Source organism: Drosophila ficusphila, unplaced genomic scaffold, assembly GCF_018152265.1.
Source record: "Drosophila ficusphila isolate 14025-0441.05 unplaced genomic scaffold, ASM1815226v1 contig_607, whole genome shotgun sequence".
NCBI classification, from domain to species: domain Eukaryota; kingdom Metazoa; phylum Arthropoda; class Insecta; order Diptera; family Drosophilidae; genus Drosophila; species Drosophila ficusphila.
In genome coordinates this window covers 1,905,574-1,933,089 of record NW_025064537.1, presented here as the reverse complement: position 1 = coordinate 1,933,089, position 27,516 = coordinate 1,905,574, and the positions used below count along the sequence as shown (strand labels likewise).

Genomic DNA, 27,516 nt, shown 5'->3' with positions numbered 1-27,516 from the left:
ACATGTTGACCCATTTTGAAGGCAGTGCATTTGCATCTGCACCTTGAGGACCAGAGGCCATTGGAATTCCTCGTAGATGTCTGTATGAGAACTAAGTAGGCTCACTTAATGAATTTGGAGATCTATACAGCCAGTTGTTTGGATAACAAAATAATTTGTCCACATACTTTCGTTTTTTGTATTCCGCATAGTTGGCATTGTAATGATTAAAACTATGAATAGTTTTTAACAATTATTAAGGTTTGAAGTATATTATAATAATACATACAAATAAATAAAATGCATTGTTTGTAATATTAAACATGTTAAAAATATAAATAAAAATCTTAACGAAATATTTTTGTAAATCCTCAACTTAGAACCCTTAGGTAACGCCTTCAAAAGTAAAAATAAATTTGAAACTTTTATTGGAATCTTTTAACTATGGAGTTTGTGGAGCTCTCAGATGTGGCAAGTACCAAAGAGGATAAACATGAACGATAAGTCAACCTTGGTTTTTTCCAGAGCCGATGTGTACTGCCAAAAGATTCTTATCGACAAGTCAATTTGACTTGTGATCTTGCAACGAGTAGAACCAGCTGTGGATTGTTTGCGTATTTTATTAACTACTTAGAACTTTTCTTTTGTCTTTTACCGATTCCCACATTTTCAATTTACGGGTTGATAAGTGCGGTTATACTACTGGCATATTTTTGCGTGCTTTTCATGCTGACTAAATATTTGTGGGTGATTTACTAATATTGTCTCGACATATGACATTTTCTTCTTAATACTGTCTTACAGCTTTGTGCCGAACTTAGTGACACTTATTCAATTTGCGCCTATGACAATGTTTGGTATAAGTTTTCTAATTTCTGGGCCAAGTTTTTTTGCATCCTATTATATCAGTGACTGGAAGGTCTGTAATTCTCCGGAAAAGGTCTTAACTCCTGTGCAGTTCTCCAAAATCGTGGGGGACATTTTGAGATACTTTCTGATAGGAGTTATGACTATCTGCACGCAGGGATATCGAGCTGAAGGAGTTACCCTTTGGTCCTGCATGTCCTTCATTTTAGTCGGAACGGGATACCTGTTCGCAGTTACCAAGAAGTCATACCAAGTTGAAAAAGGGAATACCGACGAGCATTTAGCTAAATTTCGGGTGATCGTTTTCCTGTATATTTTCGTAATAGTTTTACTGGTAATTTTTGTCGTGTCACACACAACTTACCAACGGAACTCTGAAAAACGGAAACAAAAAGAAAATATCTTTTGGGATATGGACAGCGGTGATGAGATCTTGGGCAAATATGAAAAGCAAAGAGTGTTTACCAAAAAACAAATTTGGCTAAGGACAATTAACGGGAGGAAGAACATGAAGGACTTGCATGTGATCTATAGAATTATTATGGTATGTAAAGATCCAGTTCTTAGACAACTGTTGGTTTTTAGATAGCTTAAAACTAGATAAGCATATCATCAATTTTCGATTGAATTAAGATCTCCTCTTCAGATGCCCATCTACTTTATCGCATCTCTTTTCATTCCGGTTATAACAAAGGACAGATTTTTGGTGGGATTTCGAAAACATGTATGCTGTATCTGCCTGATCGTCCTGCCATTCATATTCCTCCTCCATGGTTTCAAGGCTTTCGTCTGGATAATGATGCTCCTTGTTTGCTGGCTACTCAGCATCCTGGTCTTCATTTCCACCCATCCCTTGAGACGACCCGACAATGTTTGGCTCTTTGCGCTTCTGGGCTTGATCACCAGCTCGGCAGTCATGAATTTATTTTTTGGCGGGATAGAGAACATCACCTGGCAGTACATCAGCGTTCATTTCGATGTAATGCCCGATGTCGTGGCTTTAATGTATTTTGAGTTGGGCGGCATGTTCTGCCAGGTGATTGTCGTGAGGTGTCTGCAGCTGAGGAAAATGTGGGATGCCACCTTTGGAGTCGTGATGAGCATGGTAACCTATTCCATCCTTTTGGCTTTTCCTTTGCTGTATTTCCAGGGATGCTACAACCCCAGTTGCAAAGTAAGTTGTCAACTTATATTATAGTTCTTTAAAATCTGACCATGTTTATTCTGCAGTTAATTATCACTGCTTCAACGGAGACAGGCATTCATTTTCTTTTCCTAATCCTGTCGACCAGTTTGCTCCACATTTCTATGAGTGGCTATGAATTTCGCCTTTCGCTGCTCTTTTACCTTTTGACATTGACAGTTTTTTATGTGACAATCCAATGGATGGTACACTACGGTTGGATTCTTTCTCTCGCCACACTTTACGAGCTTAAAAAATAATCTTTTACAGTTCAATAAATATTTACTCCATTTCTCCATTATATTTTTATTATATCTGGTTTATTTAATGAATATTAAATGAAGGAATATTTCCCTATCAATATTGCAAACATTTCGTAAGCAAAGATTTCCCTTCACATCATGTTTACTTATCTCCTTCCCTTGATAGAAAATCAAAGTTTGATATTAAGTCATATTCTCGGACAACTTTCTCAGCTTTTGGCCGACATAATCGCCATAAATTATCATGGCCTATTGATTGCTGCCGCCCATTTAAACTTAATGCTCATGACGAGGCTCTGACCAGAAACACGCACTTACTCCATTTACAACGTTTAGGCCTTTTCAAAGTCATTTATAACGAAATGTAGATGCGGCTCCTCCTCGGACCAAAGGAGCCGTATGTCATTTATAAGAGCTGAAATTAGTTTCGAGAGCCGGGGGACCAGGCCAAACTTGTAAAATATTTACGAGCTCAAGTGAGCGTTGAGGAAAACAATCAGAATCGGGTCCCAAGTCCTTTTCTGAGTGGTTGGTGCGAGTGGGTGGCTCACGGGCATAAAAAGTAACTACTTTGTGGCTTATGTGTGGAGTGCCCAAAAATATGGTTTGTCTCTGTGTGGGTGTGTGTGTGTGTGTGGAAACTAAAACAAAAACATAGTATGCTTCTGGGCATATTCGAAGGTGTTAGTCATTGCGTGTGAGTGTGTTTGTGTATGTGTGTGTTTGTTGTGATTGTGTAATAAAAAATATCCAGCTGACATTTTGTGTCAAGCACCTTTTTCATTTTGGCACTTCAGTATACTCGTCGCATGGCCAAGTCGTCCAGCTGGACAGAAAGTGGGAAAAAGGAGGAAATCAGGGGGATTCCCATGCCAGGAAGCTCAAAGGATATATGGTTTCGATGTGGTCAAAGAATAATAAATATTAAAGGAAGTTGAGGTGGCTAAAAGTGCTTCAGGGTTTTGAAGAAGCAATATAATGTGCTTATGTTTTGCATATTTAATTGCCTTTATTATTTTATTAAGAGATTTACAATTTGTTGAAAAGGCTGTGTAGCATTATTTTTGATATATTTTCTTTTTTATTAATTATTTAAAATGTAATTGAAGGACATGTGATACTTTAAAACCAATTGTATGAGATGTTAAACCAGTTATATTTTAGTTTACGTACTTTAAAAAAGTTTAGGATATTCCAATTAAATTTCAAATTAATTTTCCGGCTTTAATGCCAAATTACATTTGCTGCAATGACACTTATTTATTTGAAAACGAAAGGCGCTGTGCACCAGGTATCTGTAAGTCGGAAAACCCGCTTTTTTTTTTTTTTGGACTGCGAAGGATTGGGGTGATGTTGTCCCCGGTTCGCTAGCTGCTTGAGTGATGACAAATTACATTTGTCAGATTTATGACCAATTATGAGCGTGTTATATATCACCCTGGAGGGGAAAGGAAGGAATTGGGGTCCCTGGCAGTGGGCATGGCCAAATGGCAGCGAGTGCCACCTTAATGGCAAGCGCAATGAATAAGTCGCCGTCGTTTGTTTGCGGTCTACAGCACATCCACATCCACATCCTCATCCAGTTCCACTTCCAGTTCCACTGCCACATCCTTGGTCCCAGCCACATCCATTCAGACGCATATATGTCGGTCTAGGTTTGGTAATGCCGGCACGTTCTTAATGCCCTCGCACAATATCGCATTTCGCACATTTTCTCGCGCCCATTTCGCGTGCCCCAAATCCTCAACTCATCAAAAATTGTGCCGTATTTCTTCCCGTTTTGAGAAATGCCTTTGGATTTCTTTGGAGAAATGGGCGAAGCCCCGAAGAACACAACATATCGCGTGTCTTTATTTTCACACTTTCGCCCTGTATTATTTATGCTTTTAATGCGTCGCAAATGGCCAAAAATCGCATTTATTACACGCGCAGTTAAACTTCAATTACGGTGGCTAATCATAATGCATATGTCTTAAGGGTTTGCACCGAGGGCAGCTATCCATTTTAGCAAGGGGTGAATAAAAAGCTAACTAAATATAGAAAATATATTTATTTTATTATAAATAAAAACACTTTAATTCTGTATGCAATTGTTTATCGGGAAAGCATACTACTAAGTTGCAAATAACTTAGAATTTATCTAATCTTAAAATTTAGATTATCTATAATCGCAATGCATGTATGTTATGAATTTATTTATTGCTTTGTTTTACTGTATATTTAGATAGACAATTTTTTAACTCTAACTCTGAGGCCCCTTAAATTCCTCAATCAACTCTCGTTCTAAATCATTTCCACACTTTGTTGTGACAAAACACAGAAGGCGCGGCGAAATATGCAAAAAAAAAAAACGAGAAAACTCCCATAAAATAAGTCTAAGTGCGCAAATTAAAATCGAAAACCATAAATTACACAAAAACAAAAACAAGTGGGTGAATGGAGGGGCGGGGCGGTGGTTGTGGGTGGGCGTGGCGGCAGCTGCAAACAAAAACAACGCAGGCAAAAGCATTTTATGCTTCACTTTACAATTCAATCAGTTTCAATTTCCACCTGCCGAATACATTTCCGTTTTACAGTTTACAGTTTATTTCGGCTGGCGATTGCCAAATGCGGCCGGCTGTTTCTAATTTTTTAATTTCGACTTGAATTTCAAAATTCAATTAGTTTTCGCCACGCACACTCCCGCAAAAGCCGCACACAGACACAAATACAAGAACAAAAACAGGTTCGAATTCAGACGGGAAGGAAGAAAGGCATAAAGCAGTCAGCCAACAGATCCTGTGGAATCGAGGGAAATAGGGAGGGTAATCGAGTGGGGGAAAGGGGGGTGGGAAGGGGGCAAGGGGGGATGAGGGGGTTTCGGGGGTGGTGCACACCGCAGATGTCCGCCTGTGTCTGCTCCGGCATTGTTGGTTTCACTTTTTAGATTTATGCTTTTAGATTTTAATGAAAAGCCACATTTATGTAGATGCCTCCGCACTTCCAGAAGCGAAAAGATATAGACTGGACGTCAAGGGGAAGCGGTGGAAAGTGGTGGAGCCGGGGGAGGGGATGCAAATTTTGTGGTCCTCCTCGGTTTTCGGGGTCTTGGGGGTCTGCCCAATTTAAGCTCCATAACTCAGGCCGCAGCGAGAAAGAAATTAGTTCAGCCAACGGAGTTGCTCCTCTTTCTTATCGAACGTGAGAATCGCAGATTTGATTTGTGACTAGGCTGGGAAAATAAGGAAAACTGCTGGCTAGCTATGTGAAACAATATTCAATTTAAAATTAGATCTGATAAGATAAGGGGTAGATAAAATGTATTTCATTATTTGAAAGTCACTCCCAAGGAAAATCCCGCAAAATATTGGTATATAAATGCATTATATAACTGTTACAATACATACATGGAAATATATTATATTAAATACATCAAGTCCGAATTAAAATAATTTAAATATTCACCGTGATTAATTATTCACTCAATCTCAGTTCCTAAGAATTTGTATATTGGACTGTAGCTGAAAATAAAAATTAGTTTTAGGTTTCATTCCGCTTTTTAGACGTTACATTTGAAGTGCCATAGATCAATAAAAAATTGGCTTTTTAATGATTCCGCCAGCAGGCCCTTGAGTGCTTTCATTAAAAATGAAGCCAATATAGACCATTGATTCGTTTCAATAATAACTGTAATTCACACGATGAATTCGCACTTGAAAAACAATCGGCTGTCTGCCAATTAGGGGAAAAATTGCAAAATCCATACGGCAGAAGTCGGCAGTGTTTCATAAATATTTTTTGCCGCTTTTGTTGCCATTGCCCACTCAAACAAGCTGCAGTATCTACGCTCTGCCAGTCGCCTGTCCATCTTTCTACACGCAACTGTTGCTGCTGGCAACTGCAACAGCAACACTAGCAGCAACACCAACTACAGCAACAGCAACATTGGTATTTGCAACAGCATTGGAAACGCGTAAGCCGCTGGCAGCTAGTAGGCAGCGGCAAATAAACAGTCAAGGATATGCGCCACGGCCACTCCCTCGCCCATCCACACTCACACACACACTATGGCACGGAGTGCGTCGCAAAAAGTGTAGCATACAACTCAGGGCAGCTCCATCAGCAACATCTGCTGCTCCTGCTACTGTTGCTGTTGCTGCTGCCTCCTACGGTCCTCTGCTGCATGGCAACTGCACATTACCGTTTCGTAGTTTTTCATGCATTCATTTCGATAGTTAGCCGGCTGCAGGCAGCTCCCTGAAAATATTGCCACGGCAAGGACAGTGCACCGAAGTGAGTCGGGCATTAAGGGACTTTTCCACTCGCACAGTGGCCTTTAACAAAAAAGCTACTTCAGGGATTAAAAAATAATTGCATTTACTTTATGTATCTCGTATGATTTAAAAAGGATAACAAAGAGATGAGATTTTTAGCCTATTATGACTATAAAGACCACTTCAAATCTCAACGAAAACTGTTGGTAAAATGTTTAACAGAGTAACAACATCGACTAAACTAATTTTGTTTGAATGTGTCTGTAAAAAAAAAAAAAGACTACATTTTAATTTTTAAAAATACGATTTATTACACAAATGTTACAATTATTACAAATGTTATTACAATAAAGTGTTGTTGCTTATACTTTTAGTTACTAAAGGACCTCGAATTGTATTAAACCGAACTCAATTAGAGTTCCCTTTGGATTTATTTTAAATAATCTGTTGAAAAGAAAACCGCATTCCACTCAAAATGAATTAAAATTCCTCCCGCTCCTCTGGAAAAGGTCTGTTGCCATGGAATAATACCGCATAATAGCGGTGGCCAGTGTGCCACTGCCGGGGATCGGTTCAACTGATAAATAAGCTCCCTGGCGTCCCTCTTCTCGGGTGTCTCCTGTATCCGGCGTGTGTGTGCCTCGGCCTGCCAGCAACTTGACCCCGGGTCAAATGCAACAAGATGCGGTGCGTCGAGTGGCGCTGTTGCTGTTGTTGCTGCTGCTCTTGCAGCTTCTGTTGCTTTTGCTGCCGGTGTTGCAAATGAAATTTTTCTTCAATTAGTTTATTTTCACACCAATGATTTTGATTTCAGGTCCGATGCCCACCAGCCCGATCTGCCCCTGTCTGCCCAATTGTGTTGTTATTGCTGCCGTTTTTCCCAGCATCCTCGTGTTAACGAGTTTGCATGTGGGTGTGGGTGTGTGTGAGTGTGGCAATTAAGGCGCCGCGTAATTGTTGCCAGTTGCTGGATGATGCCGTTGCCGTTGCCGTTGCCAATGCCGATGCAGATGCAGATGCCCATGCCCATGTCGATGTTCATGTCGATGGCAATGCCGATGCAACAATATCATTCCGTCGAAGTGAAGTCCGGCCATTTCTTGCTGAACATTGAGCATTTTGTTGCGAAGCGCCAATTTTCGATTGCCTTCCACTTGATGGACCGCCAACGAAAGCGGCGAGTGGAAAACTAAAAAAAAATAATAACGAGCCAGCAAGCCAGCAAGTGATTGAAGTGGGAGCCAATTTGAGGAGTGTACATGCATAAACACGAAATCAGAGTGGATGGCAGGTAGCACCCATCACATTACCTTTAGTTGCTGGCCCATTACGTATACGCCACGTAAGGCGGCCAGAATGAATTGGATTTGTCAGCGAGTGCGCCACCAGGAGATACTCGCATGCTCGTATCAGCGGGAACCTTTGCCGGCATATTCCAGAAATGAGCATGCGATACACGTGCTGGCGCAATTTGTCACATGAGCCTCTAAAATATGCCCCAGGGTCTTTGGAAGGAGGAACCCGAGAGCCAGCCACTCACTCCCACTTCGAGCGGCTCGGCAATTGTGTTTTTAAAACCAGTTTCTCAAGAAAACCTCAGTAAAGCTACTTAAAAGAGAGAAAAAGCAATCATAGCATTAAAATTGTATTCATATAAAACCAACACTTCAAATAGTTCCAAACAAACATCAAACAACATATTGAATTCGCCACGAATATTTTTAAAACAAATGTCGTTAGATTTAAAATAATAACTAATGTATTTGTTAATAGCAATAAATACCTAATTAAGTTTTGAAGTATTTTAAACTTGACTTTGAACTAATTCTTAAAACTATATCAGGAAAAGTTTGTAAAATGTTTTTATAAAATAAATTTATAGGTAGGTTGCTGATTTTATGGTTTTGCAACCAGATAACATTTACGTTTATGTTTTTATTTTAATCGTAAAAAAATGTTAACCTCTTACCGAATTTGGATTTTTTTTGCGATTTCCTTTTCAAGAACCTCTTTTCAAAGCAATACACATTTAGATGGCAGGCAGCTTAGCGTTGAGAAAAATATGAAGTCTAGCTAAGATTAGATGATTTTTCAGGATAAGAGCAGAAAGTTGGTAGGCACTGTTCGGATCCAGGGGATGTGGCTCCTTCCTCCGTTTACCGACGTCTGAGTATGTGTATTTAAATGAAGCAATCAATAAATTCTAACAAAATGCCATTTCGACTGCGAAAGTTTTCAATTTCGAGTTTCGCTGGTTGCATTGCCACCGACTCTTGAGTTCAAATGTGCGTCTGCATATTTACATTTCTTTCGGAACAGCTGTTTTTTGTTAAACAAAAAAACACACATGGCGTAGACACCGACATAATTTAATTTCACATGCCTCGGCAGCAGTAAACTTTTGCGCCTTTGCCCTCGCGTCTCATTTGCAAATTTAAGTTATGTAGATTATAATTAGAAAAGTTTTTGGCCCCAACAAAAACTTTGTTTACAGGCAACACCAGACCCACCCGCCGTTTTCCACTTCGTGCTCTGCCCGTAAAGTCATAAAATTATAGGTAAACGCTTACGTGCATCGCCGAAAAAGCTTTTCCAGCCCCGTGAAAAGCGAGGCTCTGGGACCGCTGGGCAATTTGAATGGGCGGGCTAATTAATTACCACAGAATTAAAAACGGTCCGCGCACTTTCAGCCATTTGAAAGCACAAAACTCGCATTGAGCAGTACGAATATTATAAATGGCGCGCAATATGAAACTAATCACTTTTAATTGGCCTACAAAGCAAGTTGAGGGACGAGAAACCTTTTCGAGCCAACAAGTCAGAAAGAAAATGTTGGCCAAGTAATGTCCGCTCTTCAAAACATTAAACCGAATTGTTGGGGAGAAGCCAATGAGTTTTGGAGCCGTGGAGTTTATGAACCGGAAATTATACTGAATAAATGTGATTAAACCAAGTTTCGATTTATTAATCTGCGTTAGAAGAGTATTGGTATTTATTTTATTGTATTAATTTTTGATTGGATTGGCACCATAAGTAATTTATGCAAGTAATTCGCTCGGATTTAATAATAAAAATAATAATAATAACATAATGAAGAAGTTTTTTTTTACCAATTTGAATTCTTAGCTGTCTTTTTAATGAAAAGTAAAATGTTTTCCTGATAAGTTAAAAAAATGTATTTTAAACTGACATTTGAGCATTTCACCTGTGCAGCTTACTTTTGTTTGGTAATCTCTTTTCAAATACTAGTTCTTTTTGTCACGACAAAAATAATGCAAAAGCCACAAAACAGGCGAACAAAACATACGAAATATTCATTACGTATACGACGTGTGGTGTGCACCATTGTTATTGGCTTTGTCTGCGCGGTGCGCTGATTTACAGGTGTTTTTTTCGCATCATGTTTTTGCCGTGTCTTTTGCACCTCGCGTGCTTGTCGACTTTTTACGACTCACGTGCACCCGTGAAACGGATCGCATTGTGTCCGTGTGCGAGAGCCGTGTTAATTATGCTTTTAAGCAAATTAGCCAGTGCATTGATATACGCGAATAATGCGAAATCGATTTTGGCGAGCAAGCCAATAAATTACCCGCAAAACAAGCGCAGGCGTCAAAACAGAAGTCAACAAACAACAGTATAAAAAAAAAACAGGTGCCAACATGTGTGTAAATTTGCTCGCTTTTTTGCGCTTCGCCACAAAAAGATTGCTTAAAACCGCGCTTACTCTTTAATTTATTTCTCGATTTTTATTCACTGTCTGCTCGTTTTTTGCGAGCCTGGGCGCCTGGCAATTTGATAATTACAAAGGAAATCCTATTAGCTGCGCTTATTTATGCTAATTTCGTTATTTTCGCTTAATTTTTGAAACATGAGTGCCCTGTTATCTCCGCGAACCGAAAGTGGAGGAGCGGGAGGAGTTGGAGGTCTTTAATTTCATTTAGCGTCTCTGACAGCATTTCAAAGGTGGCAGTGACTGTGGCAGCGGCAGGCCGAGCACGCACCATTCAAATTAAGCAATGCGTACATTATAATCTTCTATCGGACGGCGGACGGACAGGCATCCTGCCACCTGCCACATGCCACCTGCTCATACGAGCCGTGTCGCCTCCAATTGTGTCACATGCGCACTGCGGCAACATTTGCCAGGCGAGGCGAGGCGAGGAGCATAACAATCACGCTGCACACGCCCATCTATTAGAGCAAATGTCCTCCGCCACTTATCCTCCAGCTCCTCCGCCGTGTCCTTGGCCAATTTTGTTGAGTTTTTACCTTTCTCACGACGAGCGATAATTCGGTGACATGAATAGACCTGGAAATTTGGTGCTTGAAATTTTCCCGCGGCCTCTTAATTGGCAAACCTTATTAATATTTAATTATGTCTGATATTCTGGGAATATTTCTTTCAGCGCTTTCTTCACATTACCTCGCACGTTAAACACTCGAGGCATCAGTCGAAGCGTGGGCTAATTAAAAATTCGTCGTTATGTTTTGATATAAAGCTGGTTTGATGTGATGAACAAGATGTTTGGAGGAGGGTTGAAGAGATTTTAAAGAAGGTGAAGCTTAGGAGGAATGATTTTCTTACATGAAGAACACTTAAAAATTCTCTCACTATAAAATTCATTCAGTTTTCACACAATCAAATTTATTTTAAGAAACCGGTTTTGTCCAGAAAATAATCTCAGCTAATCTCAATGTTTTGTAACTCCTCAAAGTTTTAAACAAAATTTATCTTCCGTGCAATCCGGCTAAGAAAACCCTGAAAAGGACTTTTAATCAACAGCTTGCACTCTGAAATTTAATTAAATGGTGGCTAATTTCATATGCCCTTCAACCAATTACCAATTTTATTGCCGGCCGTAAAGTCGCCTTTTGTAGCTCGAGATTTTGCCCCGTTCTGCCGGAGATCAACAAAATTTGCCTCATTGTTTGAATTTATTATTAACTTTTATACCTTGAACGGAACTTTATTTACCAATAAATGTGTTGACTCCCTGTCCGAGTTGCTCAGTAAATTTGATAGCTTTTTAAGCCAATTTCCGTTAACGCCCCAATTGTTGGCCCATTTATGCCTTGTTGTCAAAGTTGAAGGTCATTAAAATGCCAGTCTGTGTCCCGACATAGTTCCTCATCCGATTTGCGAGCTTAAGGATATTCCGCTTGGCTTTGCCAATTGGCTCTGGATTTACTCTAATATTTTGATGTTTTCAACCTTTTCTCTGTTCTGTTCTGTTAGGTTCTGTTATTTTCTGTTTAAACAAAGTTGAACTACAAGTTGAAAATTTCTGAGAAACCGGAATCCAGTGTAGCTGCCAGGGCTTGATTTAGTTTTAATGGCAGTATCTCTGGCTGCTGCTCTTTGTATTTCTGGGAAATGCTTGGCATTTTATGACGAGCTACAAAAAGCTGGAAAAGCTGCCACAGGAGCCGGCAACTTCGTAGCTCCGGCACTCACATGCAAGCCCTGATTTTGTCATCCCCGCCTGGGGCTAGTGAAATAAAAATGAGCTACCGAACTGCGACGACATCGTCACAAACCCAACCGCCAACTAGCCAACAATAACAATAGCAACAACACAAACCTGGCTAAAAGGGGCGAGGGTGGAAGGGAACAACAAAAAAGAGGAAAAATTACTAGCATAATAACGCAAATATTTTACGATACACAACAACCAAAACAACGAGACTGGGAAATCAGGGAAAGCCAAGAACTTAAGTAGCTCCGGGCGCGCAAAGAAACAAAGTAAATAAAATTTTCTCTTATTTTTGTTGGCCAATATCTTTGCCGGCTATAGCAACTGTTCTGTGAGGGTTGTGACGCCAGTTCTAAGAATCCTAGGAGTAAATATACAAAGTTAAATACCAAAGCAACGCAAGATATACCTATTCTTTTTTGTAAGCAAATAAATGTCCTCAAACAAAATTAAACGGATTTGGGAACTTGCCCTTAAATGTGTGTTTTTAGGTGTGTCCAAACTGTCAAGAAATAACAATTTATTTATATTTAATTTATTTGTTTGAAATGTAACTTCTGAGTTGGTATTTACTTAATATTCATTATTACCTTATAATTTCAATTGAATCAAAATTAATTGTTAATATCTAAAATACTATTTGATGAAAAAGTGAATGTATTACAACATTTTTATGAACTAAAATAACGTTCCCTTAAAATACTTGCTATGTTTATAGGGAAATCAAAGTTCACCATTGCTAAAATCAGAAACTTTAACTGTGCGTTTTTTGTAGCTTGGCTCCTTATTTATTTTCTGCTGGCGCACGCATAACTTGCATTGAGGTTAATTTTTGCAGGGGGTGAGATTGGGGGAAGGGGTAGTGCGGTACTGGGGGTTGACTGATGGATTGCAGCAACCCCAGCCAGCTGATTGTCAATCGCCCGCGGCGGAGACACAATCAGCTGCGCTCGCTTTGGGCCAATGACGCTTCATTTAAAAAGCAAATAAAATTAAAATACGCACGAACGTGTGTGTGAATGTACGGAACGCCCACATTTTTTTTCGACAGATCAAACAGTCGAATTATGGGCAAATACACGACTGCAGAGGCGCTGCGACTCCGCCGGGCAAATTAAAAACAAATATCGCTGGCGAAAAAATCAATTAAAATCAAATAAGGCTTTGGGTAAATATGCAGCTGATTTAAAATTATTTTCATGTGCAGGGGCGCCAGCTGATCCCTTTCTTTTTTTTCCGCCAGACGGAAAAAGTGAGGGGCCATTAAAGCACACAAATTAAAATTATTAAAAGACCCCACCAGACCGAGAGGACTCAGAGCCCTCAGAATCCGCAGGACACTCGATAGTGTTTCAATGGCCGCCACTCGAAATGGCATTCCGACCACCGCCCATCGTCCTCCGCCCCTGCCACGCCCCCTTTGTCCTTGCAACTCAAGTGCCGTTGGAGGGGAATTCGAAAAACGCGAAATCGGGAGGGTTAAAGCTGAAAACTCAACGAACTCCGATCCGAGGGCAAACAAGAAAGCGGACAATTAATAAAAATGGAATTTACTTTTATGTGTCTCCTTGCAAACTCCCCCAATCTCTCTCTGTCTTTCTCTTCTTGCATCCTGAAAGTCCTTCGAATGGCAATGTCAAACAAGCTTCGGTCCTTCGGTGCACTTGTTGGCAAATTATTCCGCATCTCATCATAATGATAATTGCGTGGAGTGAGTGTCAGAGTCGAGAGCGAAAATGTTTTCGCCAAGATTGTCGGAATCATCGATTGAGGATTGACCGATGCGGCCGACAGTCTGAGAGTGATTTATACCGAAAACAGTCAATCAAATTACGGCCTCGACGGAAGAGGAAGGTCCGCCGAGAAACAAAGTAGCATTCGATTCGCCGACTGATTGAAGCCTTTGTTGATCAACATCCTGTGGGGAAGAGCCTTTATTTACTTCAATAAAAGCTGGCGAAAGGAGCGAGTGAGCGGCAAACAAAGGCGCTTACAACGCTGTCTGATTGTCGTTTTATTGATCAACATTGGCGAATAATGCTTAAAGTTCTTTTTGAGAAGAATAGTAAATTGATTGGATGCTTTAACGACTACGCCTCTTGTTACATCCTCACTTACTTATTTATTTACAGTTTACTTTGTTTTTCTTTAGGTTAATATTTTAAAGGTGCTTAATTTTTCGTCCGTTCCTAAAAATAGAAATTTATCATTATATTAGAGGGAGTTTTTCTATACTCAAAGATAAATTGACTTATACGCTATTCAAATATTTTTCATAATTTTTTTAACCTTTACAATATTTATTTTATTAATAGTTATTACTTCCACAATTTTTTAAATAAAAATAATTTGGCCCAAAGTTATTTGAAAGCATTGTCAAATCGTTTAATATGCAGAAATTATGGTAATGCTGATATCAGCTTTGCTGATATTAATAGTAATCATTTATATTAATTGTAATAATCAATTTATCGCCATTAAAAGGATACAGATACGTTGCTCCGGACAAGTGTAAAATGGAAGATATTAAAATGATCACCATCATGTTTATTTCCTTTTTTTGGGTGCTTAAAAATAATTTCTGACATATAGCAAACATTATCCCGCTGGCTGCCTTTGTTCCGGAGTGGATTCTCGCCTCTTCCGGCTACAATTTCCCCGACAATTAAGTAAATTTATATTGAAATCTTGAAATCGCCCCGCAAGTGCCACAAGTAATCTGGGAAATGACATCAGACTCGGACCCGGCCTTTGTCATAAGTTTGGCCGGTTATTTACTCCGGCAGCGACATCTCATTTGGTTATCTCGGATCCGCCAAGAACAGGCACTTTGTTGTTGCCACATTTATTTTGGCGCAACCTTTTTACTTTTCGCTTGACCCAAAGCCCGCTTAAGTGGCTCAAAAAATGAAGGGGCCGCAGAAACTTTTCTGGCCGCGGCGAACTAAAAATTAAAATTAAAAATTATTACACGCAAACCTTTTTTGTTTCGACCGGCACTTCCTTCTCAAATTACGGCGACAAGGTATTCGGCTTAGGAAGTGGGTAGCTACCAGTCAAACAAAGGCCAAAGGCAACCCTTGAGCAAATAATACTTAAACCCTCATTAAAGAAACTGAAAAGTAAAGAAAAAAACAGCGGAAAATTAAAAGCAGGAAAAAATGTCACCCTTGCTCAGTTAATATAAACAAAGACCGGCAAATACGAATGCAAACTTGCTAGCAAGTCAGGCAAATTTGGCCAATTTGTTCTGTTCCCATTCCCATTTCCATTCCCGTACCCATTCCCCCTTTTTGCCCAACAAAGTAATTAAGTTTTGCTTGGAATTTTTCTTACGCCTTTGTGCCGGACACTACTTGGCGAGTTTTACGTTTTACATTTCCCTGTCTTTCAGTTCGGCAAATAATTTCCGGCAGAGTACAAACAACTCGTAAATAGTTGGGCATTCGGTGGGTGGGTTTTCCCGGGTTTCCCAGCTTTCCCGGCTTCCCCTTCGCTGCGGGCTCATTAAGCCCGGCTCTTTAACGCATTAGGGTGGCAAATGGGCTTTAATTTAATATCTTCTGTCAATGGGCCACCAATAATGTGACTGGGAGGGCGCGAGAATGTCGGCAGGCGGGTCAAGTTGGCTCCGAACATGGCCCGAGGTCCTTCGTCTGCGGTCCGGATATCTCTTATCCTTGTCGCTGGTCAATGCACGCCATAAATAATTCGCATATTTCGTTGTGTTTTTAAATAAAAATGATGAAATTATGCTTCTGCATTTGGACAATAGTGACGAATGGGTGTCCTTAATGGGAATCTTAAACTTTCAATAACCAAAATAATGTTATTTGAATCTAATCTAAATATATTTAATTCTACTAAAAATTAAAAAAAGGGAATTAAATTTCACGAACCAAAAAAAACTATAAAAAAAGTGCAACAAATGAAACAATTTGCAGTTAACCAACTATTTTATAATTTTGTCAGCAATAAATTTTTATGTTAAAAAAATGTTAAATGTTTTGTTAAAGTAGCTGTTTCCATTTTAGTTGTACCACAGTGATATTTTCGAATGCTTCGCTTTAATGTTTTAAAATGTTAACTATATTTTGCATTTAAATGGTAATCCTTTATATAATCCAGGGGCATTAAGTTCGATCCGCTCGCTAAAAAGAGTAGTTAACCGTAAATACGTTTAAGTGCGTGTGTATGCCCACTTTTGTCATCATGTATTTAATTACTCAGGCAGTTTTCATTAAATGTGTTTGGGTCCCGCATCCTTGCTGGGTTTCCAGGACTCGTTCTCCTGCCGCCTTCGACCATAAAGTATGCGAAATATCTTCCAATTATTTTCGCCGTGAATTGCATGTGCATGTGTGCGTGCTTGCTTGTCCATGTGTGAGTTCAAAGTGTTTGGCCAGCAGACGCCCGAAAAATGAGTAAAAGGAGTATTTCCCCGCAAAAAAAGGAGAAATAAAAAGTTTCTGCTGGCATTTCCCCACCGCCCATCCATCGCCACTGTAAATTTGAGTTGAGGATGCATTTTTCGTGCGTTAATTTTTCATTTTTAATTATTCGATTATAAAGACCTTAAATAATTGAATGCCTGCCCGACGGCAATCACGTTCTGCAAGCCAATAAAATACACGACAGTTCTGTTAAAAAAGCGTAGAGATAACAAGACTTTTTGGCTACGTGTTAAACATTAAAGTATTTTATGAGGTGAGTTGAGATGTTGTCGTTTTTACAGGAATGTATTAATTAAAAGTTGAATTAAGTGTGAATAACTTGAGAGAAATTGTAAATAAATAAATACATAATTGAATATTGCTTAGTAATTTTTAAACGAAAAACCAAATAATTGTGTTGCAATATATTTTTAGGAACAACTTCATATGAAATCCTTTTGCTGTTAGATTTAAGTTTTCCACTTAAGTAAAAGTATAATTTAATGGAAAGACTTTGGAAAAAACAATTTTTATATTCGTTTTTAATTGTTAAAAAAGAATGCTAAATATTGTGGTGCACTTTCTTTTTAGGAACAATTACCTATGAAACCCTTTTTGCTGAATGGCTTAGCCTTGAAGTGGAGAACTACTCTTCAAGGCTAAGTCCTCGCAAATATGTTTATTCACAAGCTTCTTTTGCAGTCAAAGCCAGAACTGGCCACAAAGTCGCAAAATATTTAAGAGAACACAGAATGCAGGAAAGTAAGAGCGGAACAAAACAAAAAAACAAGAAAGGAATTGCAGAAAATAAGCTTGAAAAATACCAGAAATGAGAAAGCAGTGCAAGGTACGGCATTTTATTTGCCACTCGAGCAACTAACTTTATAACGACTCCAACTATTTCCGCAGTAAATAAGTTTGCTGAAAAATCACCGAGCACGGACCATGGCCAACTATTTGTTAACGTTTATAAACTAAACTAAACTCGATGCTTAACGAAAGTAAAGCAAGGGCAAACGCAAAGGCAAAGGCAAAGCCAAAGGCGTGCCAGCCCCCAAATTGTTGGGCTACACATTATTTTTATAAAAATATGTTGCTGAAAATGCAAGCACAAGGCAAACATTTGTTTCGCATATTTGTTGCCGTCCCCTGTTGTGTGTTGTGTGTATGTGAGTGTGTGAGTGAGCAAGTGCTCGTGTATGTGTGACGAAGGACTAAACTATGTTGCTGCCGCCGGCGCTCGCCTTGAATTTTCCGCAGGAACCGACGCCAGGGGAAATCTTGCGCCAATAACTTGCAACTGCTTATGAGACGAGCCGGAAAACTCGACAACTGCGCGACATCCATATGAGTTAGTGTTAGTGGGCGCTCGCTCGCCCGCTCGATTCGAGGGGCGTGGCACTAAGCTCCTGCGGGAGGAGCACTGCCCGGAGTATCTGGAAAAATGTGCTGCTTTTTATGCGCATTATTGTGCCACTCCGAGCGCTCAGCTGCAGGAGACACTCGCGTCTGCCCCGAGCGCTGGATATTCGTTTTTCAGCAGGAGCCACACAGAAAAAAATTACTATCACAAAATGTTTTTGAACTAAATAAAAGAACAAAAGAACAATAAAATGGAATTTGGGTTGGGCTTAACCTCGATAACTTAAAATAAGAATAAAACAGTAGAGTAATAAAAGTGCATATAAAGTGCATATCTATAAATTGCAATATTTTAATTGGTGAAGAATACTGATGATAGGACTGCACAGCGAAAACATCATTAAATTTGCCCAGTTAAATAGACAAACAATTAATTACCAAGCTATTATTTTCTTTACTTTTCAAAATATTTTTAATGCAAACACAGTTTATACAATAATTTTGTGTAGCTACATCAATTAAATTCATTAGTGATTTATAATGTTTATTGTTTTATCATTCAAATAAAAGTTTAATATTTTGACAATGCCGACATTGTTATGTTAACCTAGCTGGCATAATTTATAATTAACATATTACAAAAACATATATTTCATGTTACTGCCAGTGAAATATAAATAACCTTTTAACTTTCAAAGATTTAAAATACATAACTTTCCAGATTCCTTGTAAAAATGTGTGTGCATTTATCTAGTTTCTAGTAGGAAGTTACTCTGCACTGAAACCTGCAGCAGTTTCTTACCATAATTGTCGGAAGCTTGTCGTGTATTCAACAATGTTTGAATTGAAACTGAATTTCCCAGGCGCCGACCGAGCCAAAGGAAAAATAGCTGACAAAAAAAATATATCGCCAACTTGCAAAAATATGCTTAAATTCGGCAGCAAGAAAACGAATTCTGAAGGAAAAGTTTTTCTTATAACGAGGGGAGAGTCAAAAAAAAATGTGTGGATTTCATTATCGTCGGCCGACAAAACTAAATGCGACTTGATTGATTGTTCGGTACACTTAATTTAATGAATTATTTAAGCAAACGAAAACAAAGCTAAATGCTGGCAACTTTTTTTGGCCTTTTTATCCGTATACTTTGTATACTTATTTTTTAGACTTTTTGAACTTTTTTGCGACTTTGAAGGACAGCGCAAGGCAGAGAAGAAGTAAAAGTAAACCATTAATAAAATGTTTCATTTATTCATTCATTTATTTGGCCGTTCTTCCTACGGCTGCGTGTCTGCTTTTCCGCTTGATTAACATAATCCTCCATTTATTATGAGTATATGTACCACCAAATCGGAGGATGGATGTGTGTGTGTGTTGTGTGTGTGCGTGCGTCGCTGTGATTTAATTATGTAATAGTTTGACTGAAGTGGACTTTGGCCTAAGCTGCGTGCTGTCTCCCATTGTGTGTGTGTCGGTGTGCGTGTGTGCCTGTATTATTTTAATTGATTTGTTTTGCTGCTGCTGGCCTCGTCTGGTTTTGGCCAGGTCCAAAGCCCGCCCGAAGACGGCTTAGTCGAGTGGTACGGCCGCAGCCAGATTGGGAAATGGTTGAGCTAGTTGATGGGAGTCGAGATTAGTTTCCTCCATCTGCTTGAAATATGAGCAGTTGATGGCTGATGGACAGGACAACTGGCTGGTTAATTAACTTGCCTTTCACATTTACAGAAATTATTCAAGCACTCAATGTGCCTTCAACTCGTTTTCGTTCGGGTGTTCAGTTGCATTCCACTCGAAAACGTCGTCCTTATTACAGTTTGTGCTTCTCCCCTACGCAAAGTATAAATGAAAGTCACAAAAAGTTGCAAAATCCTATCTAACACCCGCCCCTCACACGTAAACAAACAAACAAAAAACTGTCAAGACTCTAAATACTTTTGAATACTTCTTTTCAACTCGCAGCGAATAGAAAAGAAACCCCGAAAAGGAAAACAATAAATAATATAAATGTGTAAGGAATTCCAAAAAATTAGCATAATTTCTGGCTGTTGCGATGTCCGCAGGGAGTCCTTTTCCCCCCACTCCTCCCCTTTTCCCCCCTCGAGTACCGTTGGCATATGGGCCACGATTTTGGCCAACTGTCGGCAGCTCCCTGACCTGACCCGACCTGATCTTGGCCACTTGCCGGGCATTAGTGTCCGGTGCTGGCATTGTACTCGCCAAACTTTTTCCCTTCGTCCATTGTGATTCCGAATTCGGGACTGCTGCGATACCCAGTGGCCATTAAAGCAGGTGAGTGTAATGGAATAATGTCATAAAATGGTTAGTGCCTTTGTTGATTTGAATACTTTAATAAAAATAAATCAAAAAATTAATATCAATAATCAAAATTCAAACAAATACATTGCATTAAACTTGTGGTAAAGGAGAATATAAAAAATTAATTAATCACTTTCAGAATTGCCCTTAAATTTTGTTGGTTTTGTTTTTAAGCACTAAAACATCCTGCTCAAAAGGAATAATTGGCTATAATTCATAATTCTTAAACATCTCGTCAAAGAATACCAATTAACTGTTTCGTTTATTAATATGTTATTATATACGCTATTATATATATTTATTCTTCTTTGGTTAGGATACCATCTCGTCGAATTTAAAATTGAATTCTTTTGTTTGTTCGGTTCTTTTCAGTTGGACAAAGTTTAAACTTTGGTACTTGTCCTGCGCATAAGTCAAACACGTGCCGGGAAGAAGTTGCCAAGTTTGGTTCTAGCCACACTCTCGGCCCGAAGAGAGTCTCACACCTGCTAACTGGCCAAGACAAATTTAAATTCCGCACTTGCCTCCGCGTCCGGAGGGTGCAACAATTCTGCTTCGACAGAGAGTGTCGGCAGCGAGACAGTGAAATGAATAGCTAATCTTTAGAATAAATTAAACGAATTTCCGCTCATTCTTTCCCGCTTCTCCTATTGGTAACACTTTTCCCGAACTGCGTGCGTGTGAGTGTCTGCATGTGTGCGTATGTGTGTGTGGGCCAAGTAAATCGCATTAATTTGGTATGCTGACCACAAAACTGGGATTTATTAAATAGTCAACTGGAACCCACACCAACAAAGGGCTGTGGCCAAGTGAGACGTGCGTGACACACACACAAATGCCACCGGCAAGTCTTACTTAACTTATTTCGTATGTGTGAGTGTGTGTGTGTGGGTAGGATTCGCTGCATGCGATAAAGTTAAAAGGTTCTTCCACACACGCAAACACTCAAACAAGACTACACATATATTCACACATGATGCCGGGACACCGAGCCCCTGACCCTTTTTTGTATCTGTGTGCGCTTTTCCGCTTGCCATTCAATTGCTCACTGCTCACAGTGGAAAATCAGTTTGAGATACAATTCTCGTCAGTGCCCCGAAAAGTGTGCTATAAAATGCTTTGATTGTAAAGTATGCGGAAAATAATGAAATCAGTGATCAGCGGGTGGGAAGGGACAACAATAGATGTGGCTCTATATATAATTTATTGCCTGCGGGAATGATTCGATATATTTTTAGCTTTCTGGGCAATCTTTAAGTTTCGTTTAAGTCGGCTCTAAATAGTTTACCAATCTGTTTCGGGAAGTAGAATGTTTATGAATCTTGGAATAACTTTAAGTGGCTTCTCTTTAAACTCATGAAATGCAATTTCTACAGGCTTATAGAAAAGGGAATAAAAGTTCAACTCTTTTTTTTCTAGCATTTTTATATCTTTGTCTGTTTGCAAATAGTTATTAATTAAATAGAGAAGTTCAAGTAAGGAAATCTTGTAGAACGGAACTTGGTTTTACTTTTCTACAGATTTTTTAATTAAGTTAAATATTTATTTTAAATACTTAATTACTATCTCCCAAACCACGGTGCCTTCCAGACAGTGCACAGTCTTCCTGCCCCTCAGGATGAGCTGCAGTCCTTTGCCTTTCATTATTCCGACCCCGAAAAGTGGCAAAAAGGGGGAAGGATAAGGAGTCAGGGAGCCAGGGAGCCGAGGGTCGTGGGCTTACACATCCGCCGCCGATGGCGGTGCAGGAGGCTCCATTCGAGCCACTGAGTCAAAAGTCTCTCGACTGGAATGCAAATGCCGCCCCACCGAGTCAATAAATAAATTCAAACAATTTGACAACTTGCTCAATGGAACTGCTCGCCTCGCCTCGAGGAAGTGGATGTGAAAATCGGGTGACTGCCCTTGATTGTCACTGGGTGCGTGGCTAGCAATTGCGTTTGAGCGAATTTAAATTAAAGTGTCATTCGAATTGGCAGCCCCTCAACGAAAATAAAATTTATAGTTTCGGCAGCTCAGAATAGCAGTCGAATTCGATGTACGGGAATGGTTTGGCTGCCCCTCTCCGGTTTCAATTTCTATAAGTGTACACGCACACGTCCGGCTTAGATTTATCACTTTTGATTCGGGGAGTTCAACAAAGCCTTCATCCCAAGCTCTCCCTCGTTTTTTTCGGGGCAACTTGTATTGATTTAAAACATTTATTTGCTTCCCCAACTCGCATTCCCCTTGCTTTTAACAGACTGATTCGATTTTTGTTTGTGCCCGAAAAGGAAAAGTTTTAATTTAATTTCGTGTTTGGATGTTGCCCAGTTTATCAGATTAAAAACTTGCCTTTTTCCACTTGGCCGCTGAGTTGAATGTCCACGTTCCTAGACTAGATTTGTTGGCAGCCAAAAAAAAGAACAATTCATTTGGCAGGTGGCAAAAAATGTTTAAAGCAATTTGTATTATTTATTTCACACGGATTAACATAGATAATTTTTTAATTACCTATGGCTGCTATAATTCCACTAATTATTTCACTTGATTTGAGCTAGTTTTTTGTTCCAATTTCAAATTATTTATACAACATTTCGCAACTTATTTATGTAAATGATGCGAATAATTATTTTTTTACCATGCTTATAAAAGTATGTCCGCGAAACATATTTTTGGATTGATAATTTAAGGCAGTTTCCTGTAAATTATTTTCAGTTTTTACCTGTACAAAAAACAGTTTACAATCAGGTTAATTTTAATTTTTTATCTAAACAAAAAACAATTTGTTGCCAGGTTAATATTAATTTGTGCAAATATGTCAAATTAGTGGTAAACTAACAGTTTTGATTATGCGCCACCTAATTAGTCAACAATTTATGCTATTTTTATCCGCTGCAATCAGTACACAAGAATTCACCCTTTTATTAAAACAGAAAACAGTTGAAATTTTTTGTGTGGTTCATAAGGGGGATTTCCGTTCCATTGGCTCCCTCGTCCAATCAACCAAACCAATATCAATAGGAACCATCGAAGCGCATCTTATTGCGATAATCAGCAATCACTGCTCAATGCCATTCACCTTTGGGATAGATTTTTATAGGAATTTATCCTTATATGCACTTCACTCCAAAGGCACTCACCCAAAAGTATTTCTTTTGAAGGGCTTACAATTATCGAGCATGTCGAAAGCCAGTCAACACCTTGCTTTTTTGCTTGTCTCAAAGTCTGACCACCAAAGGGAAAATAAAAATTACCCGAAGAAACAGAGACCCTCACAAAAGCCAACAGCTCGGAAAATGAATGCAGACAATGCACAGCAGGGACAACAAACTCTCGAAAAAAATACATGAGTTCGGTGGAGCATTTAGAACTAAGCCAGAATGATGTGTCTGACTTTTTGGCCAACCGAGCTTGGGTAACTGCGATGCAATGACCGCTTTTGATACTCGATGAAACTTTCATTTCACCTTCAGAATTCGCTTTTCATTCAGCCGAAAATTTTCAGAGCCCCACGGAAGTCGTATATTGCATTTATGAGCGAGTGCGGCGGAAATGAAAGTATAAAACCATAAAACTGACACTAGGTCCACACATCAGCCGCTCCCCTCAATCAACCCCGATTTCAGCCAGTTTCCATTTCGCCCAGTCTGCAGTTTTCCCATCGTTACCCGTTGCCCGTTTCCATTTTCCTTTTCATCTCGTTTCAGCCCACCTTTGAACGGCCCTCGATATTCAGCCATTCTCCTTTGCGGACAACAACGTACATTGCAATTTTCTTATAAAATTATAATGTCCAGTGGAAGATTTCTTTATTCTCTTATTTTGCAACGAGAATTGAATGAGTTTTCCGTTCATCTTCAGCATGGCCATAATGTGAAATGTTAACATGATTTTCCGGCTTTCTACTTTGCATATGCAGCCTCCTTTCTCCTCTTTCTCCTCTTTGCCAACTAGTTGTTGCCTGTTTGTGTTTGGCTGGGGGCATGTTTACAAAATTAGAAAAATATTTTTTCTTTTTCCCGGGTCACTTCATCGATGGCAGGGGACCAATCAATGGCAATTTCGCCAAGGAGCTGAAGAGCAGCTCGGTGTGGGTCTTGTGTGTGGTCAACCTATTAATTTATTTGCTTATTAAGTTATGTCTTTTTTATTGCCTTTCCCTGCACATACTCAAGACATTGTCCTGGAATTCGCAATTTGTGATAACTAATCTAATTAAGGGGGACATTCTGCTGCAAGCGATTGAGGATCTTTTGAAGACGGAAATGGTTCAGGAAAGCGGGAGCTATCCACAAAATTAGTTTAAAGTTTATATTGGTAAAGATAAGTGGGATATCCATAAATTAGTAAATTAATGTTAATGTTATTTGTATATTTATTCAGAGTAATTATTTTTGTACTCTTATTTATATTTAATTATTTCCAAAGATGACAATTATAAAGAATAATTATGTTATGTTTTTCCCTATCATAGTTATGTATATGATTTTATATATAATATTATGAATTAATATTAGGAATGAATATTAAAGCGCATCAATAAAATTAGAACAAGTCAGCGCTATTCTCATAAAATAAAACCCTGCATAGGTACATATAAAAATGCAGGAAGAATAAGATTTAATATTTTAAATTAGTTTTTATGTATGCACCTTAGTCATAATTATTGATTTGAAAATCAAACGCTTTTTAACCACACCTGCAGGCTGAGCGACAGAGACATAAAATGTGTGTGAGAGAGGGACAGAAAGCCGCTGGAGACTCCGCAGGGAATCCAGCGACACAAAAATGCCATTAACTAGTTGGTGGCGTGACAACTTTTCACATTTTGGCCGCTGGGCATCCGCAGGACACCTCAGTGCGGTTCTCCTCAGCTTGGAATGCCAGCCGGAGTGCCATAAACAGCGAGCGGAGTCGGGCGTCATCATCATTACCATCGTGGGTGGCATCCTGCAGGAAGAGCAGTGGGGTCCTGGCATCATCCTTATGCTATTATCAACAACATCAGCCATTGTCAAAGTTTGGCGCATTTATTTGGTTGCTCAATCAGCGCCCAAAGCGCTTTTCCCGTCAATGTTTTCCCGCCCACCACGCCCACTACGCCCCTTTGGGCCGCCAGTGCTGGCTCATTTTTATCAAAGAGCCAGCTAACTCCCACTTCCATTCCCACTCCCGATTTCACTTCCACCTTCACCTTCACCTGCGCCGCTGCCGCCATTTACAATAATTACCATCAAATGAACAAACAAACTTTTGTGCCGCTCTTGTCCTGGACTCGCGACAAAGGCAAAAGCCGTAGAAAACCTCCGCTGACCCCGCGACCCCCACTCCGCGAGAGAGCCATCCTATCCACCCATTCGAGCGCCATCCACCCAAAAGACCAAAACTCTGTTACTTGCTCTAATAACACTAGTCAACAAGGTATTTACAGCCTTAACTTTTTCCAGTAGTACCAAAAAAATATATTAATTTTTCTTTGTGAAATAAATTTTTGTTTAATACCTATAAAATTTAATCCAAATTTTTTATAGTCTATGCAAAATAACTATCATTTAATACATTTTAAAACATTTCTTAAATATTTTTTGAATATACCTAGTATAAAGTATTTTTTTATTAAACTTACGAGAATAAGGAGCAGGTATTAGGTTTTCTGCTTTACCGTTAAGAAAATTTAAAAGCAATTTAATTAAACTAACGTAAATTCAGTTTAAGTTTTAAAATATTTTTCATTATTATTATGCCTAATTAAATTCTTTTAAAATCCCCTAACGCAAAAAAATATTTTAACGAGATAAGGAGTCGTTTCAAAACTTTAATTTCGTTGCAAATTATGCCTTTTATTAAAATGTCTATAACTAGGAGCTTACTGAACCTTTATCCTTCTATTCAGTGTGGTAGTGGAGAAGCCTTTCCCAGGACAGCACCACCGAAGCGGATTCCGAATCTGGTTAGCTGGTGGTGCTTATCGTGCAGCAAGCATCACTCAAAAGTTGCGTTCTTTTTCCCCGTCGTGTTTTGTGTTTTTTGTTTTCGCTGCTTTATTTTCACTTTTGCCAGCCAGCCGTGGCTGTCGGCTCAATTTTCCAACATTTGAACATTAGGCCGCTGAGGATTAACAATAAGTGGACGTGGTTGGGCGGAGGACTGGCCAGAATTGGGGGATTGAGGAACAGGAGAAGTTAATGAGGGACGGGGGATGGAAGCCGCACAACTGCTGCAGCCTGTCAACTCTGGTTAATGTCGAGGCCACTTGAGCCCAAACTTAAACTTCAACATAAGTTGTGGCACAGAACAAAAATATTCAAGGTAATGCAGTCATCAGAAAATGTTTAGAATTTAATAAATGTTAAATATTATCCCTAATACTTTATACAAAATTAGTGATTTAGTTGAATGCTGTTTTCTAAATTAATGAATCATAAAATTATTTTACTGTGGTTATATACAAATATACGTATTTTAAAAAAATCTTTTGTGATGTATGATTATGTATTTATCAAAATAATTGTAATGAATGAAGTAGTCGCTCCATGTACTTTCAATTATTGTTTTAAATTTGTTGTTACAAATTAATATTTGGAACAATATTTGGAACACGCATTTCTAAGCGGTTGTATACGTTTTCTTTTCAGTGAACTTCATTGGACACTTAAAGCGGAAGGCCAAGTGCTGCAAAGTAAACAGCATAATTTCGATTTAAATAATTGACAGAAGCAAAGCCTTAAGCCTGTCCACTTGCGCTCTCGGCCAAAACCGCAAATTAATTAATAACCGGTGACTTTTCGAGGGCAGCACATGTGCAATTAAAAACCGCGATAAAGTCTGAAAGTCGGTGGGAATTACGCCTCCAATTAGGTTTTAAGACGCGGCCGAAAAGAGACAGTCGACTGCCAGAAGTTTTCCACTCAGGCAGCGCGGCAATTAAACCGAGTCGAATTTCCTAGTTGGCCAAGGTAACAAGCTGCTCGCAATTAACGCGATTAAACATGATGCCAGCGTTAGGGGAGAATCTCCGGAGGAAGTCGGCGAGATCTGAGAGGTGGCAGCGGGAAATCTCAGAGGTCGGGGTGGTGGGGAAATCCCCCTCCCCCACACCTCTTCCACCTCCCAAGTGGGTGGCGTCAAGCAGCCGTGAGTCGTCAGTGTCGATGTCATGCCATGTTTGCACTCGTATTTGAGTTTGGGCCAAATGCCTTGCAGCTCCTCAATTTATGAGCCCCAGTCCTCTCCACCCCTGAAATCCCTCCCCCTTTCCCCCTCCCTCTTCCCCTCCCCTTAAACACTAACACTAGCTGACATGTGTGGGTGTGTTTTATGTACCTTGTAAATATTTATGCAACCGGTAATGACGAGTTAGCAACTGCCAAGTGGCTGCTTGAAGGTCGCAACTCGGCAATCTTAAG

At 39.4% G+C, this 27,516-nt stretch overlaps 1 protein-coding gene and 1 pseudogene across 1 annotated transcript; both read left to right on the top strand.

Moving 5' to 3' along the window:
• Nucleotides 1–423: 423 nt before the first annotated feature.
• Nucleotides 424–2,295, top strand: LOC108088739 (mitochondrial sodium/calcium exchanger protein). Its single transcript, XM_017186722.1, has 5 exons — nt 424–447; nt 505–722; nt 784–1,390; nt 1,493–2,020; nt 2,077–2,295. The coding sequence occupies exons 1-5, from the start codon at nt 424–426 to the stop codon at nt 2,287–2,289; spliced, it is 1,590 nt and encodes a 529-aa protein (XP_017042211.1). The 3' UTR covers nt 2,290–2,295.
• A 2,924-nt stretch (nt 2,296–5,219) lies between these two features.
• Nucleotides 5,220–5,491, top strand: LOC108089209 (annotated as a pseudogene).
• Nucleotides 5,492–27,516: the final 22,025 nt, after the last annotated feature.